The sequence below is a fragment of the Drosophila gunungcola genome, assembly GCF_025200985.1.
Source record: "Drosophila gunungcola strain Sukarami chromosome 2R unlocalized genomic scaffold, Dgunungcola_SK_2 000004F, whole genome shotgun sequence".
NCBI classification, from domain to species: domain Eukaryota; kingdom Metazoa; phylum Arthropoda; class Insecta; order Diptera; family Drosophilidae; genus Drosophila; species Drosophila gunungcola.
In genome coordinates, this window is record NW_026453167.1 from 3,527,169 (window position 1) to 3,544,601 (window position 17,433).

A 17,433-nucleotide genomic window follows, 5' to 3' on the forward strand; every position below is an offset into this window, starting at 1 on the left:
AGGAATTTTCTAACATCTGCAAATTAATGAAAATTTTTATTGTAGTGCCATAATATCTCGAAGAAATATATTTTAAGGAGTGAGTAAAAACAGAGATTTAATAAAAAAATGCTTCCATTTATTCAACGTATTTACTAAAAGTTATAATTAAATAATGTTCAGCCATAAATTCTCCTAGTGCAATCTCGAAGAAATACATTTTTAAGAGTTAGTAAAAGCAGAAAATACCATACCATACCGTGCAAGCTATTTTAATAATTCATTTACCGAAGTGAAAGAGGAAGGTTCAGTTTGCTATTGTTTCCATTTCATTTTATTCGTCGTTATACAATTCGTTCTAGCAACTAAAGAAAATAATATTATGCAGGCATCCACAGAACAGACGCCTCCGTGCAAGGAGAATTATGAGAATAATCGAGAGAAGGACGTAAATGCTCATCGACTGGCGAAGCTCAGCGAAGTAGTGCTTTCGGCAACAGTTCCTTTTCGGGATGTCCTTCAAGGAGCAGGGGCATGGATTTCCGTGAAAATCATAAATGAATAACAATTTCCGAGTAAGAATATCAGGCAGGGACATATCTGGGTGGGATGGTATGGTATGGGAGTGCTCAGTAGACGAACTTCTTCTGCTCGCCATAGATTGATTCGTAGAGGGATGGGGCCAGGTGCTCGGCCAGGAAGATCTGCAGCTTCTCGGTGGCCGTCACCGGAGTGTAGCGGGCCATGGGGAAGGTCCTGGTCACGGCATCGATGAGGACGCGCAGCGTGGGCTGGATGTCGGCCGCCTGAAAATGAGAAACGAAGTTCCAGGATTAAACTCTCGTTAGCCACCGGACACACGTTTCTGGGAAGGCATTTTGCGTTTCTCCTACCTGGCGAGAGTACTTCTCCACCGACGTCATGGCCGCCTCGTAGTAATCCTCGCCGTAGGTCTTCTTCTGCTCCGAGGAAAGCTGGTTCCACATTTGCTTGGCCTGCGGAAAATATGACAGGGGAAGGGGAAAAGGAAGCAGACAGGTTAATGAGATGCCCGCAAACTGTTTTAGCAGTCCCCACTGCTCGGAAATAGTTATCGTATCGTAAAAAACTAAAAGCACGACAAGGCTAATACACGTGAAGAAAAAACGAGTACTTAGGGGTTATAAGGTGTGATAAAATCTTATATTCTTTTATTAGCTGACTTTAAAAATATAACTTTAATTAAAGCTCAAAAGGCTTAGAAATTGAACTACTAATACTACTACTAATACTAACCAAATAGAAAAATCAGAAAAACAAATGATATACCTATTGCCGGTATCCTTAAATCTTTTTAAAACTGTGATTACAAATGAAAGTATTATAATTTTTAAGAAATATACGAAAATCTCATTGATAGTTATTTTTTTGTTTTTCAGCAATGTATTACTATTACTACTACCCAAATAGGAACATCAAAAGTGTACCTATTGCAGTTCTCAAAAAATCTGTTTAAAATCTGTGATTACTAAGTAAATCGAAATTATACTAAAAGCATTGATTTTACTATAAAAAAAAATACATTTATCACTTTAAGGAAAGGGGAAGATCTTAATAATAGAAAGTATTTTCCTGTTTTCAACCAATCGACCACTACTACTAGATTTTTCTAACCAATTAATGGACAAATTATGGGAAATTTTCTTAGTGTTAACCATTAAGCAGAGCATATTTAGTCCAATGCCGCCATTAGCTTCATTTCTCACCTGGTCACGCAGCTCCGTTTCGTTCAGCCAGCCGTTGCCAGGGGCGAACTCTCCGGCAGCCACCTACGGACACGTCCACTCCGCGGGTCCTCATCTCCTGGCGCAGACAGGCGGCGAAGCAGTCGACGGCCGCCTGGGTGGCACACTGGATGCCCCGGACGGGCGATGGTACCCGGTTCAGGCCCGAGGTGAGGAAGACCACGCGACCATGGGCACGTCGGACCAGGGGCAGGAAAATTTGGGTGAGGCGCGCTCCACCTGCGACAAATTCAAAAAGAATGCGATGTTCAAGGATTTTGAAGCCCTGGTCCTGCGCACAGTGGCGCCCCCATACATACCCAAAAGGTTGAGATCCAAACTCTTGCGCAGCACGGCAAATGGAATCCACTCGAGTTCGCCCAAAGCTATCCAGTGGGCGCAGTGCACCACAGACCACAATCCCTCGGCGCCATGAGGCAAATGCTGCGACACATAGCGGGCAGCTTCCAAAATCTAAGGACCAAAGGTTTTAAACTTGGCTCTGAAAGCTCAGGACTAAAAGCTCGCCCGTGTAGACTTACGGTTTTCTCCGATGTGACGTCCAAATGCAGCAGCTTCATGCGTCCCGAGGTCTCCTCCTTGAGTATTTTGGCCTCGTCCGAATCCTCGATGGGCGTGTTGAATCCGGCGTAAACGGTGAAGCCCAGGTCGTCCAGTTTCTTGGCCAAATACCAGGCCAGTGGGGCCTCGCAGCCAGTGATTAGCACGCCCTTACCTGAAGCGGATACCTTTACATACAGAGAAAGTAAAAAAGAAATGATTTATCAATTGGATATTATTTAAATATACCAATATATACATTATTGTTATAATTTACTCTTTTAAAAATATTTAAGTATAATATTAAAGTATTTAATTATCAAAAAAGAGATTTTCTGAAAGCTAAAATGTCTGGAGGTTGATTATTAGAACAAAAAATTCTTAAGTGTCTCAAAGTATAACTAATAAGTCATTGTTTCAATTATTATTTTTTTATTTGTTAATTTACTTTTCAGCTTGAAATATAATATTATAAGATGCGCTTTTAGGCCCTCATAAAAAGGTGTTATGACATGAATTTTAGTTCTTCAAACACTAAAAATGTATATTTAAATGTTTCTGTGTCAGTTAATTGTTTTATTAGTGCTTAATAATTCGACTTTGATTAAAAAAAGCTTTGCGATTAAATTACTAAAAAAATGTGTTAAGAATCTAAACATAAATTCTACATTTCTAACACTGAAAATTCATTTTTGATTGTTCTCATAAGAAAACTTAATATAATAAAATAATAGTTAAATTACATTGCTTTAATGTTCTTTTCCACGTGTAAGAGACTAAGTGAACGGGTTGCAGCTAGGTTGTTGACCCCATCAGCTAATTAATGTTCAACAATTATAACGCCAATTAGCCAACAATTGAGCCGCGGCATCTTTGGTTTTCGTGTGAGAGTATCAAGTTTTTTCATCAGAAGTTTGACCTTTGGACCAAAAGAAATGACGTCTGTGAGCCATAAGTCCGGCCACTTAAAAGTCGTGTCACAAAATGGGCTTAGATGGCCGCGTCAGTTGGCAACTTTGTCAACAGCGATTAAAGTTCGCCAGCTTTCGTTTTCAAAGCGAAAGTCCGGCATAGAACGTCTCCGTTTTGTGTGGATGGATGGGTGGATGGGTGTGTGTGGTGTGGTGTGTGTTTGTAGGGCTGTGACAGATATTTGTTTAAGTTCATCGCGGCTTGAGACGCTGATGATGATGGAAAGTTGAAGTGGGCGAGCAGGAAGACGTGTGCTCACTAAGACTTCCGCTTTAGACACGCGCATCGTCGAGTCTCTTTGCTTTTATTGTGGCCTCTGCAGGATTCTGCCAAGGACCAAAGGACCAAAGGACCTCCTTTTGCGGCGGGGATAGTGTCATATTCATCATGCCATTAACCAATATACATAACTCGCCGCCGCGTTTGCGTCAATCGGGTTCGAAAAAGGGAGGTGGACGGACGGCTACTCATTGTTCGGGCTATTAAACCGTTAAAGTGCTCGTAAAATTGTGGAAAATACAAAAAAAAAAAAAAAAACAAAAAAAAAAGGAAGCGGGCCAAGACGGGTGTATTATTATTGGCCGTGCTGTTGACACCCATTAAGACTGGCCGACATTTTATTGTGGCCATAAGTGTTTGGCTTATCGAAATCTGTTGGCCGTTGTTTGGCGTTAATAAAAACACAAACACTCGTCGTTGGTGGGTATTTGGTAGCTCGGGTTTGCCACTCCACCACTCCACCAACCACAGAATCCTGTCTAAGTTTTCGACAAGTTATGTTCCTCCGGTTTTAACGCGAACCTACTTAAGATATAGTACGTAGTGCTCTGCAAACTTTGGGTCAACTTTTCCGCTAAAAATGCGCGCAGCATTCTGCATCCTTGGCTGCCTTTGCTGCCACCCCAATCTATTGCGGTTCAGCATAAATTACTTTAAACTTTGCTGCAACTAAAAACAGCAACTGACTTAACGGAATTGAGCAATTAAAATACAGCAAAAAGCTGGAATAAAAGGAAAATAGAAAGAAAAACCAAGCAACTAAATGTTTAGAGTCAATTAAAGTGCATGGGGGGGAAAGCAGAAATTGTGGCAGCTTCTGCACAAGAAAATCCGATAAAACGCCCAGACACTGGCACTGGGCTTCCCAAGAATAATTATTGACGAAAGCAGAGAAGCTGCTGGATTTCTGAACTTCTAAGTCATCAAAGCAGTTATAACTTTCCAACGCAAATATTTAATTACCGTCAGCTTAATTACTTCCCTTACTTTTGACCTTTAAAAAAAGGGGTGGCTCGTGCGTTTAATTAAGAGTTTCAGTTTTAAGTGCATTGGGGAGAAGTAATTGTAGAGTAATATAACAAGTTCTTATCGTTTAATTAAAAAAAAAATCGAAATTTAATTAAGATATTATGCTTCATCAATCACTGTAGGAAATAAAGCATTTGAATATTTTTAGTTACAAAATACAGTAATCGGTTCCGCCTTCATTAAAGGAAATATTGGTTAACTCAAAGTTGTATTTTGAAGAGAAAAATGTAATTAAAAACAATTTACTATTATTATACCTCTTTTGACTATAATATTACTCTCATAAAAATATATAAGAGCAACCAGAGAACGCATAAAATCGTCACTTAAGTCTTTATTTTTAAAGACTATGGTGATTCTTACACTACTTTTTGTAGACTTTACTTATTTTATTATTTTAAATATTATTATATTTTTATTATATATATATTATATATAAAAGAGTAAAGAGTAAGTTTTTTTGTGACGTTTATAAATTAATTTCACAGTACTCCTTTAAAAGTAAAATTTTCAAATAACGATAACTTGTTGCATAACATAAATACCTTTACTTGACTTGAAAGCAAATTTGAAGTGCAAATCAGATCTTGTATGTTGAAACTAAAAGCTGAGACTTGAGAACATTATCGAAATATGCAAAGTAGCGAATTTTTTGTGTGCGTTAAGATGATTACCAGCCCATTTACCCCAGTTTTAACCTTTTTTCACCCCTAATGTGTCTCTTTAACACCTCCTCTTGGCCCTGGCGGAAGTGCGAAACAACGAGTCCGAAAAAAAGTGGAAATTTGGACAGTGCAGTGACTACGTGCAAGGCATGAAACAGTCGTCCCCTTGACGCAACCGCCTGGCTCTTGCAACCAGCCACCAGCCACCTGCCACTTTGCACTCTCCACCTGCCACCTGCCATTTGCCAACGCCCGACATCGCACCTCTGGGCGGTCATGTCGGCTCTGTGAGCTGTGTGAGCACACCGATGGCTTGCGGTTTTTATAAAGCGATCCCGAAATAGAAACCAAGTTGCATGCACCCCGAAATAGCGCACGGCAGAAGTTTTGGGGTGGCATTCCATCCAGGGGGAGTGGGGATGCATGTCAGACATTCCATTTAGCTGAGCACTTGGGTCGGAAATGCATGCCGCGCATTGGAAGCGAGTAAGTCAATAAGGACTGCTTTTACCCTCTCTCCCCAACCCCCCCCCCCCCCATCCCTTGCATCCTGACTTGACTTGACTACACTATAGCCATTTAAATGCATCCTTTATTGCATTTTAATTGCAGGCCAGTGGAAGTGGACGATTTATATGCTGGCCAAGAGCAGCAGGTGCTATCTGCGGTTTTGGGCCCTCTATTTTACGCGCACTTTTAGCCACGAAATTGATAAATGTGAGCAGGGCACGCGATTCTGCTTGCCGTGGACTCATTACCTCCGGCTTACGTACACCCTGGCGTATGCGTAATATTTATATAATGCTATAATGCATTATGCTCTGGCTAAGCAACGGTTTCAGTGCCGGAGCGGAAGTTAATGTGTAAACTGCAGCAAGTTAGCAGCTTGAAAAAGATATACTCCCTATATTGTGGAGAACTCCCAGGCCCTATCAAATAATGTGTAAGCGGTGAAAGTGTTAGCGAAACACCTTTTTCCACTCTTTCCACTCTCTATCCCTGGTTTTCTGGCACGGCACGTGGTTGTGCGTGGGCAAGCTGAAAGTTATGAGTGTAAAATGTAAACAACAATAAGGAGGAGTCCGACTCATGAACCTGCCAACATGGGCCTTCATTTGCGTGAATAAATTTATGACTGTCCGGGGGTGCCATGTACTCCGCTTCCTATTTCGAGGATAACAGAATGCGGAAACGTGGGTTGCGGAATGAACTGCGTGAAAGTTGTGAAAATATGTTGACCGGAAGCGAACCTAGCCAAGTTAAACCAATACTAGGGTATTTATAACATTGGGATTTAGGGGCTTAAAAATAGCTTGTTGTAAAATTTCTCTTGCTTGTTGATTTCTTTGAAATGTTTATTCAAATTTAGCTATTTTTTAGTTTATCATTGTAACTTGGCCAAATTAAAATGCACAGCCAAAAGAATGTTTATTTTATGTAGCTAAGGACCTAGAACACCAAGGCTCGATTGAAATCAAAATGTTAAATAACTTAATAATTATTTAATACAGTTTTTATTAAAAAAACCAAAATTCATTTAAACTTTTTTTTTTGCATTTTTTAAAAGGTTCATCAAATGTTTAACCAAACCAAAATATTTAGCTGTGAATGCCAATCGATTGGGAACTTTAGAGTTGATTTTTAAGTGATATATCACATTCTTTATTAATTGTCATGAGCGTAATATTTTTTTCGACAAACAGAATTAGTTGAAAGAAATAACACTCCAACTTTTTAAATTATTTTTAATTATTCTCTACCAGATAAAGGAACTCTTTTAAAAAACTTTTTTATTTAAAGCCTTTTAAAATAACAAACAAGTTCTGTGGCACGCAATTTTGATTTTCGCTTGGGTGATATTTCCGCAGCCCAAGGTTTCCTAGTAATTGAGAAACTTTGACTGTCCAGCCATAAACTGAATAAATAACCAGGAAGTGAAATAATAAAGCAGTTTTATTATTGTGCTTCCTGGTTGAAATTAGTGTTCGTAATAAATAAAATGAGTATCGAAGTAAACAGATTTAATTCGATGCTGAGAAACCATTGAACCCATTCGATTGCTGGACAACGCTCGCTTATCGGTCCCCAACCAGCTCTGGTTTTATTATATTATTTGTTTCCCCCTTCCCCACCAGAGCCTCGTTTGTGCTCTATCCCCGGCGTTTTCCTAACAGACACATAAACCTCTCAAGAAAACGGGACACGCTTGACCGCTCGAGAGGCCCCAAATAAATCTACATAAGCGAAATGGTGCAATATCGCAGTGGGCGGGGAGTAGGAGTCGGAGTTTAAGTGAAAAATGGCAAACAAACCGCATACAAATTGTCCTCGCTGTGTCACCATCCCGGGCAGGATGTGCCCCTCCCCCTTCCCCCCGCAAAAGCACCCACCCATTGCGCGGTATCCTTTTTGAACAAGGCGACGAAATGTGGCCGAAAAAGAGAAACCAAGAAATGCGAAACAAAGAGAGGCACGCACACGCATGCACGCATATTAAATCAGTGGCTAAAAATAGACATCGAATAAAATAAGGGAAAAGAGAAAGGGGCTGGTGAAAGTCGTGGAGGTGCTGGTCCGCACAAAAATATAAATTAACTAAAAAACGTCGGTGGGCGGTGGTGGGTAAATATAAATGACAAGCAAGACAAACGGAACGCGGGAAGCGGGCGCCAAAAGTCATTGAACGTATTAAGCTGTAATAAATTAATTAACCGGAAAGTTAAAAACCATTTCTGTGTTTTGCTTTCCTGCACACTCCCCCTTGAACACACACACACACACACACATGTGCACGCACCTCGTATCCTGATGGCGTGTGGCAGGCAGGACCTCTGCCAACTTCACGCCATCCGCAGACGACAACGGCAGCATTAAAGGCTTTTCGCATTGCGCATACCACGCGTTGTACCAACGCAGACCTAGGCCAATTTGCAGCTTGTTTCTCGTATTCCTATCTCCGTGTGTATGTGCTTGAGTGTGTGTGTGTGTATAAGTGAGAGAGAAGGCCGTTATTGGTGTGTGTGTGGTGTGTGTGGCAGACAACACGCAAAGCTTTGACTTTGTGCCAAGCCAGCCATAATGGCAGCTCAGCCTGTTAGCCAACATCTCTGGGCGGGTGTTTAAACGAAGGATTAGAGTACACCCCATCCACCTCCTGCGCCACCGCATCTTCCGTATGGAAATTTATCTGTGTTTAAGTTCCCATTGTATCCGGTCGAAAGATGATGCCCCTGGCAATGGCTGTTAATTAAAATATAGTGTAACACAAGGCTGGAGTATAGTGTATAGTGACTAGCTGGCAACAGGGATGGTCAAGGTATTTTACTACGTGTTAATTTAAATGCGAAGAAAGCAGAGACAAAAGTTTAAAAAAATTGTAAACATAAGTGAAATAAATCTTACAGATTACAAATTTTTTTATAGACACGTGTATATCTTTTGTAATCATTTCTGTTAATAAAAGTTTTAAACAACACTTTGCTTATTATATACGTTTATAATTCTTTAATACATTTTATTAAACATTATTTTTTATTGGTAGTTTGTGTCTAAACATCTTCAATTATATGGCCTTAAAATTAAAAAAGCTTGAGTTGAAATGATGTCAAGTCAAAAGTACTTAATAAGGTACATTTAAAAATTTTATATTTATCAATTCAAATTTTGACAAAAGTTAAGACAAGGCCATTCAAAATGTCCTTTATTTAATTTCTATTTTTTAAGTATCCATTTATAAAATTATCTTTTTAGCGATGAACGTTAATGGTATATATAACAAAATAAAGGCTGGTAACCTACGTAATAAATCGGTAATAAATAGTCACAACCACCTGGGTCTCTTCTGCATATCTCTAGAAATGGCTGCCAATCATGCGGCAGCTTTGCTCGTAATTTGCCCACATTGGGCGACCTCTGACCTTTTGGCCTGCGAAGCATGATGTGCGATGCGCGCTAGATGCACGGCTGCCTCGTCTGCAATTGGTTTTTAATTTAACTAAAGTGCGCAGCACAGCAAAGAATAAAACGGTAAGGGGGGTCAAAATGGCAATGGAAGCGGTTAAAACGGGGGGAAATGGGGGGAAATCGGGGGAAACGGGAGTTGTCAAGGCGATTTAATGGCGTGCAATTCTAAGAAACGCAATGCGCGTAGTCCCAGCTCGCAGCTCCCATCTGCCGTGTCCTTCATTTCCAGCCATTGTCAGGCCGGGCACGCCATTGCCATTTCTGAATGTCCTCAGCGTGTTTGTGTGTGTGTGTGTGTGTGTGTGTGTGTGTGGGAGAGAGTGTGTGGTAGTGTGCGTGTGTGAATCAACAGGCCACGCGCGACACCATAAAACCGAAACAGAAAACGGAGAAGTATATGTATCTGTTAGATACAAAGGACAACGAAGTGTGGGAAACTTCGCACATAATGAGTTTTTATGGGCTGTGTGCGAGGGAGAGCCTGTCTTTATATAGCCCTCACTGGTCCTGTGCATTGTGCCCAGGGACCCTGGTTTCCAGCTTCCAGATCCTGCCCCATTATCATCATCATCACCGCCATAATTGGGATTGCAGTCACTCCCGTTGACAAAACAGTTCTTTCCACATTTTTTCTGCGTGCACAACACACAAATCAGCGTAAAATTTGTCTACGGCCAAAGTTTTATGGAGCTGTAACTGCGACAAAGTGTGCTGCATTCGTCGGGCAACTGAGGAAGCTGTCGCTTTGGAGCAAAAACCGAGGGGGCTAAGTACATGGTTTACTGGGTAATAAACAGTGCAAGGCACCACGACAATGTTACAGATGCACGGGAAAACAACTCCGTCTGCCAGCTGCTCTCCACACACTGACAAAAAGTGCTTCAAATTTCCGAGCTGTGATTCTACAAATCGAAATGGTAATAAAAACTAAGACAGCAGTAAAACATTGAAAGCTTAATTTATATATAATAACGTAAATAATATGTTCTTTCAGACTAAACGAATATAAAACACTTTAAGTATTTTTTGTTTTAAAGCTTAGTGTTTTATATTTATAAAAAATTGCTGATTATTTGTAGAATATAATAAATAAGAACCAAAATGTTTCCAAAAAATGACTTTAAAAATCTAAAAATAATACAAATTAAGATAAGTTTTTTGTTTAATCATTAAAAACCAGTTCTGTAATATAGCTGAAATAATACTTACAATTAATGTTTGTAAGGCGAAAGTTTTTAAGGACTAAGTTTTAATACCTCTGCTGTTTTATCTCTTGATGAGCTGCATGGTTTAAGTAAAAAGAAAGAAACAATTTGAAAGTTTTTTCCGCTGAGTGGCGTAAATGCTGGGAAAATTTCAGTCATCCTGCGCCCAAATGGCTGGATCATGACTCCGGCGAAACCGAAAACCAAGTGGATCAACTGCGGATTCACCTGGCTCAGATGTCCGGTTCGTAAGTTCGCCACTGAAGAGTTCAAGATGCCGTACATTGAATTACATTTCAAAATGAGACTGGGGAATGGGGACTGGGAAATGGGGGCGTGTTGCAGTGGGCGTTGATGATGTTGAGCAACTGCTCATTAGCGTGGCTCACACGAAGCTATTAATTCAATTATTTACACTGTTTCTGGCAGCTGACAAGCCCCACACCCATTTCCATTTCCATCGCCCATCTCGTGTCTTGTTCCGGGAAACTGTTGCTCGTGGCCCGAGGAAATTTCCCAGACCCCCTCAATCCTTTGGGTGAAAATGAGGAAACTTGGGGTGCAGATAAGCGGGTTGTGAACTTAATTATGCATATTAAGTCGAGTGTAATTTGTGTTGCGAAAGGCAGTTGCCCAGTGCCGAAATCGAACCGAAATAGTCTGCAGTCTGCAATGCAGTTGACCCAAAACAGCTGCAATTTAGTTGAGATCATAATAGGGGATTTATGCAACACCAGAGCAGGGGCGGGGGGCCGGAGGGCGTGGCTGTAGGATGTGGGCGACATCGGTGAGCATTTCATTAGCTGCGCATTTACATTTCATTGCACCCAATTTGTGCTGTCGCGTCAACAGTTGCCAACTTCCTTCGTACTCGTTCCCCGATTCCCAGAACACCCCCCATTTGCCGCTCGAATCTTGCCACCCCGAATGTGTGTGTGCGTGCGTGTAATTTAATTCGACGGTCGTGCCATAAAAAGAAATGCACAACGTGATGTGCAAGGACAAATAGGATGTGTTCATAGATCCACGCATGTTGCAAATAACTTTATCTACTCGGCACATGTAAATGCTAAGGCGAAACGAAAGCAGGCAACAAAAATCGGGTTAATAGTTGAGGCCTGGCCGGGCCGAAAAGCTAATCAAAGCCAAGGACATTTCGTGTCGTTTACTTTTTCCTTGTTTTTGGAGGACCAAAACCGGGAGTGTGACTCGCCTAACTTTAGCCCTGTTGCCGTGGCTAAAAATAGATACAAAAAGCTTATTCGGCGAAGGACATTGAAGTTGTTGTTGTGTAAAGAATCCCTTGAATGTCAGAAATCGAGATGATCTGTCATAAAGGGATTCAATTTAGGCTTGGTTCCAATACATGTATTATATTAAACCAGTTTAATGTACATGGATTAAATGTTACAAATAGGTTTTTTCTTTTTGATAGCTTAATATTGGATTTTGTATATGAACTGAGTTTTTAGCTTGATAAACAGATGTATTTAATTTAATGTTTTCTAATAAACCAATAAAGTACTTGGCTCGATTTCTTATTTTTACAATAAACTTATAAACTTACTCTTAACAGGATAAACATAAGTAACTATTTTTTACCGCTTAATGTTACTTACATAAAATTAATAAATACCTCCAAACAATTTAATTAATTGCTTTTTCTAATTCAGCATTTTTATATGGGTTTCATTTATGGAATTCCATTATTCGTGTGTAAACAAACTCTTATCAGAATCAACATAAGAACCCATTTTTTACCGTTCAATGTTACATGCATGTAACTAAAAAAACCTCCAAAGAATTTAATTAATTGATTGCCCTCATTATGCATTTTTTTATGGATTTTAATTATAGAATTCCATTATCCGTACATACTAAAATTGCCCTTGAATGGGCAAATAATTCTACTTTCATCTAGGGTAATTTAGATTCGTCCAGCTGAGAGGCTTTCCTTGTTTTCATGGAAGTCACAACGTGTCCTTGACAAATCCTTGGGAAATTGAGACAGCTGAGTCCTGCCACCACCCCCTTTTGCGCCCCCTTTTTTCCGCCAGTTACTCCGCCAGCATCTGCATCTGCTGCTGTTGCTGTTAATTATCCTGCCGTCGTGCTTATTACCTTAATGCCGGGTTGCGCATCCCGTTGAGTGCGCCACAAGCAGCCTGCAATTGCAATTGCCCGGACAATGCCATCCGGCCATCCCGCCGATACGGATACGGAAACGATGAGGATGAGGACGACGGCTACGTGCCACTGATGGTGGCCACAGGACCTGGCACTCTTATCCTCCTGTAATTGCCAGCCAGCAAATGGCCAATGTCAATTCTGAGGCCCACCAACTCTCCACCCACCCCAAGAAAGCTAATTAAAGTGCACGCAAATCTGAATTATCTGCTGACTTCGTCGGCGCCACAATCGTTAATGTGCATCCAAGCAAATGGTGCGAAATCGTGAGATAACTCCATTCGATTTCGAGGCATTGCGTATACGCATTCTGGTAATTTAAGCACTTAATCGTGGAAGATAAAGGCAAATAATCCTATTCGGAGGGCACATAACCTGGCGAGCATTTTGTCTTACAAGTTTAATCGAGCTTGGCGCGAGCAAACAGAAATTTAGCCCTCTGGGCATTTGATATTGCAAATTTAGTTATGGAAGCATAAAAGGATAACTAAGTTTTGGATGAATTAGGTTTTATTCATATAGAGCATTAGGCAAAGTTGGCCAGTTTAAAGGGAACACAAACTACAAGTTGCTAGAAGAACAGGAAACTTCTATAAAACGTTAGCAAAATACTTAATAAGGTCAATTAAGGTTATTGAAGAGTTATTTAGTTGAGTTTTGCCATCACATCAAGGACGGTAGAACTAATTTAATTAATTATCAACATGTCGTATTTAAAAACATAATACGATGACTAGCAATTTCCTAGAAACCTCATTATAAATTGCCCTATTTAGTTTGTCTATAAAACAAACAATTTGATTGCTAGATGGTTAAGAAGACTAAATATTCACGTATCTGATGATCTCTCTTTTAAAGTCATAATTTAAAATGATTGTGAGCAACCGTAGAAGGGATATTGAAATGACTTACTATTTACTAGATGGTCCCTTTCCACAGCCTTGGCTTGGCAATTTCTGGTTGGTCTCAAGTGAATCAAGACTATACATTTTTTCTTCTTGCGAATTTATATTCATTACCAAACCCTTTTCTTTCAGCAAGTTTTGCTTGGGTTTCCCCCCCACCGCTTTCCCCGGCTGCTTATTTATTTGTTTTCATTTTCATTTTCCCGGCTGGCTGCCAGGCAGTAAGCTCTGAAATACCAAACGCTGGCAAATCCGAAGCCAAATCCACAGTCAAGGGTTTCCTTTTGGTCTGGTTAGGCATAAGCATAAGTTGACGACGTGCCTGCCGCAGGACCCCCTAAACCCAATCCCCTCTGTACATTCTGCCCGGCCCGACTATTTTTAGTGCCACTGATTTGTTTTGCCTAGTATTTGAGACCCTCCGTCGTCACTTGTGGTTTTGGCTTGGCACTTGAAGCGAGCCAAAACGGAAGAGCAAAAGAAAGGCATTTCTTAAAGTAACAACCGCCCGGGGTTCTATAACCGCAACCGAAACCGAAACCATATGCGGACTGAGATCCTTTCTGTGCTTTTCTCTTGTCAGGATTAGAGCGTCTGTCTGCAAATGTACACTCTGAACAAACAGCCGCTCTAAATTATGCGATCATACTTGATTTTGGATAGTTATTATTTCAAGTACTTAAATAAAGCAAAAAACATTGCTTCCAAACCCTTAAACATCTTAGAAAAGACTTATTTCAAGCACAGAACTCTTAGTTCTAAAAAAGGCTTAACTAATGTCCAACATATTCAAACATATGCTTAAAAATATAAATATTCAAAAATCGTTTGCCTGTGAAACAATAAAATATAAAAATATAAGGGATCGTAAAAAGTAATAACTAATTTGGTTGAAAAAATATCACAATTAAATAATTATTATTTGAGTATTATTAAATCGGCATAAAATAGGCATGGTTAAAGAAGAATTCCTACTTAGCTTAAATAAATAACATTCTTAAATCATTAAGTATTGTTAAAAATAAAAAATTTATTTTGTTTTTTCCCTAAGTGTAGACAGGACTCACCTTGACGAAATGGTAGAAGAGCACGGCTCCCACGGTGGCCAGGGCGAACCAGACGAAGACGGCGAAGGTCGAGATGCTGGAGATGTCCAGGACGTGGAGCAGCTGGGAGGTGATGATGGCGGCCGCCTGGCAGAACAGGAAGGGCATGAAGAGCCGCTCGAAGATGTCCCAGGGAATCTCGTGCGACTTCTGCGGCAGGGCCGAGATCGAACCGCGGCGCAGGGAGGCCCGACGCGATGCACGGCGCTAATAGACAGAGCAGATAGAACACACGATTAATCAGACACATATCTCCGATTTAATTTTTCATTTCATTTCGGCGCATTAACATTTCGGTTTGGCTTTATAAATAGCCAGACCGAATTGCTGTGCGCGGAGATGTTTGTTTTGGGAATTATTTAAACAATTGCGGAACGTTGTTTGTTTGTGTTTTGATCGATAAACAAGACGTATATGGAAATTATTGCCCACACTTATTGTTTTTATTCGCAGGCAAAAAATGCTTGAACTAAAGCAAAGGCACAAAAGTGTAACTTGTATTTGACAGGTGTTTTGAATTCTCCTGACTAAATGTTCAAAACAATTCCCTCTTTATTGAAGCCCCCTGTTGTTTTAATGAATCCAATTACGTGTACTATAATTGCCTGTAATGCATTTGTTTTTTTTTTCGAACTTGTATTTCCTCCAGAAATGTTTTCTAATGTTCACAGAAAGATTCTTTTGCCTGCCAAAACAACAAGAGCTGATGAAAGTCTTTTGGGGAATGGAATTCATTCAATTTATAGAATTTATTGACTCAAGACTTCCGTGTATTTAACATTTTTCAAATCAATAGCATTTCCACATGCGTGCTCTGCTCAATTCAATCCTTCAATGGCCGATGAAATGGACAGGCACAGGCAGTGCCACATATTTGCTAACAATACATCATCGGCTATTTCATTAAAGCTAACCAATTGCAACCACAGGATCCTGGCACTAACATATGCTTGCATTTATCAGACCCTAACCCACACACACATTGACATTGACGTATAGCAATTACATATGACGTGCACAATACTCTCGAAAAAGAGGGAAAGCCACTGGGAAATGGGCCACAATGGCGAATTGGGGTGGGAGAAAGCCCCTTTTGGCCATTGGCCATAAATCAACGACAGTGCGAAATAATCAAATGGTGGCATCTGCATAAATACAGAAGCCAATTGATTTATTCGGCCTGAAAATAAACCAATTCCATTTCGGTTCCTTGGACTATTTCCCTTCTCGACGAAATTGTTAAATCGCCGGATCTATTTATACTACCTAGTGGGTATAAAGGGAAATCAACGATGTCATTTCGTATTGCTTTCGTCATGCGGCGACCTTGCCACCGATTTTGAGATTAAGTTAGCCCATAGATATAGGTTTTGTGACTAATGTCGCATTCTGTAAGTGCCGCAATGGTCTTACATATGGCTGAATTCCGCCTGCGACATTTTTCCGAACCGATCTGTATGAATTTGTATTTATGTGAATACGCCTAACGATTTATGTACTTAATGGGGTCGCTCAGCTGCCAAGAAATCAGTATCTGGCGAATACTTATTGGACTGCGTTTGGTTTGTCTCCAAGCTTATTTTTATTATTAATAAAGATATGGATATGTATTTTTAGATGATGCGGACGAATCAAATGGAATGGAAACTTCTGGCATTGCAAATATATTTGCTCTATCCAAAGATAAAGATGTATTTCATTTTGAGGAATCCACTTTTATGGCAAATGTGGGCTCTGGAATGTCCATAATAGTTTGCCTCAATGCCAAGGCTTTTATTGTAAAAATCGGACTATAATTAAGGTGTACTAAAAACATTTAAGTTGCACTTTATGGCCGCCGTCTGACAGTAGAATTTTGACAAGTCCCTTTTGGGGGGGAAACACTTAAGTTTTCATTTTGCAAATTTTGTAACGGCTCGAACGTACGTTGACCCACTTGGATCGTGGCCATTAAGTGAATTTTTGTAATTAATTTGGCGGCCCGTTCAGAACACCGCATCACTTCCTGGCTGGCTCGGCGCTGCTCTCCACTATTTCTACTTCACGAAGAGGACTCTTTTCTGCGGCCAAAATGGGCGTGGAACTGGAATTCGTGTATTGGCATTTCTGGGTTAAGCTAACTGGGCTAAGTGTGGCCTGGTATACACAACGTGGCGACAATAAATTTGGCATGGGTAAACACGAGCACAAACGGCTTTTGCTTGTGGACGGAGGGTAGATTTCACTTACCATATTGTTATCGAAGACCTGCATGACGGATGCTGCCGAGTGCTCCGGAAATAAAAGGTTTATCGATGGGTTGGCAGGCTATTCACGGCACTCACTTTCCCGAGCGGGGAGTTCTAGTATTTCTAGTGTTACTACTATATCAATACCACTGGTTTATCTAGTATATTTCGTTTAGTTTTTTTTTTTCAGATTCTTCGTTAAGCGGTACGTTTTGGGGCCCGTGGCCTGGGCGCTCTGAGACACGACGTGGCACTAAGCGGTACGATCGAGTGCCGTTGCCTGCAGCCGCCGAAAATTTGCGCTCGCCGATCCGATCTCTGCCGACGTTGACGTCGCCGCCGACGTCTGTTGTATTTCAAAATGCTGCAGCGCAAAGGAATATTGTCGTTTTGATTTTTTAAAAATATATCCGAAGTATGTGCGGACATGCGTGTGCGAGATACATATTCCGCTATTCAGATAAATAAATATATTTAAATTTGTTGCTGCCCCACTGATGCCGCCGCATCAATGATTATTTTTCCACAAAACAAGCCCACATTCGAGTATCTCGAGTATAGATACTTTGGTTGAGTTTCTATGGCTGAAAT

The 17,433-nt window shown here is 40.5% G+C and overlaps 1 protein-coding gene across 1 annotated transcript; it reads right to left on the reverse strand.

Annotated features, from left to right (window-relative positions):
* Positions 1-285: 285 nt before the first annotated feature.
* Positions 286-17,128, reverse strand: LOC128254004 (D-beta-hydroxybutyrate dehydrogenase, mitochondrial). The gene is given in 8 exon segments (XM_052982762.1): positions 286-785; positions 873-974; positions 1,725-1,787; positions 1,789-1,982; positions 2,063-2,216; positions 2,285-2,491; positions 14,576-14,821; positions 16,844-17,128. Coding segments are annotated over 8 exon segments (1,167 nt in total). The 5' UTR covers positions 16,868-17,128; the 3' UTR covers positions 286-608.
* Between the last annotated feature and the right edge of the window lie 305 nt (positions 17,129-17,433).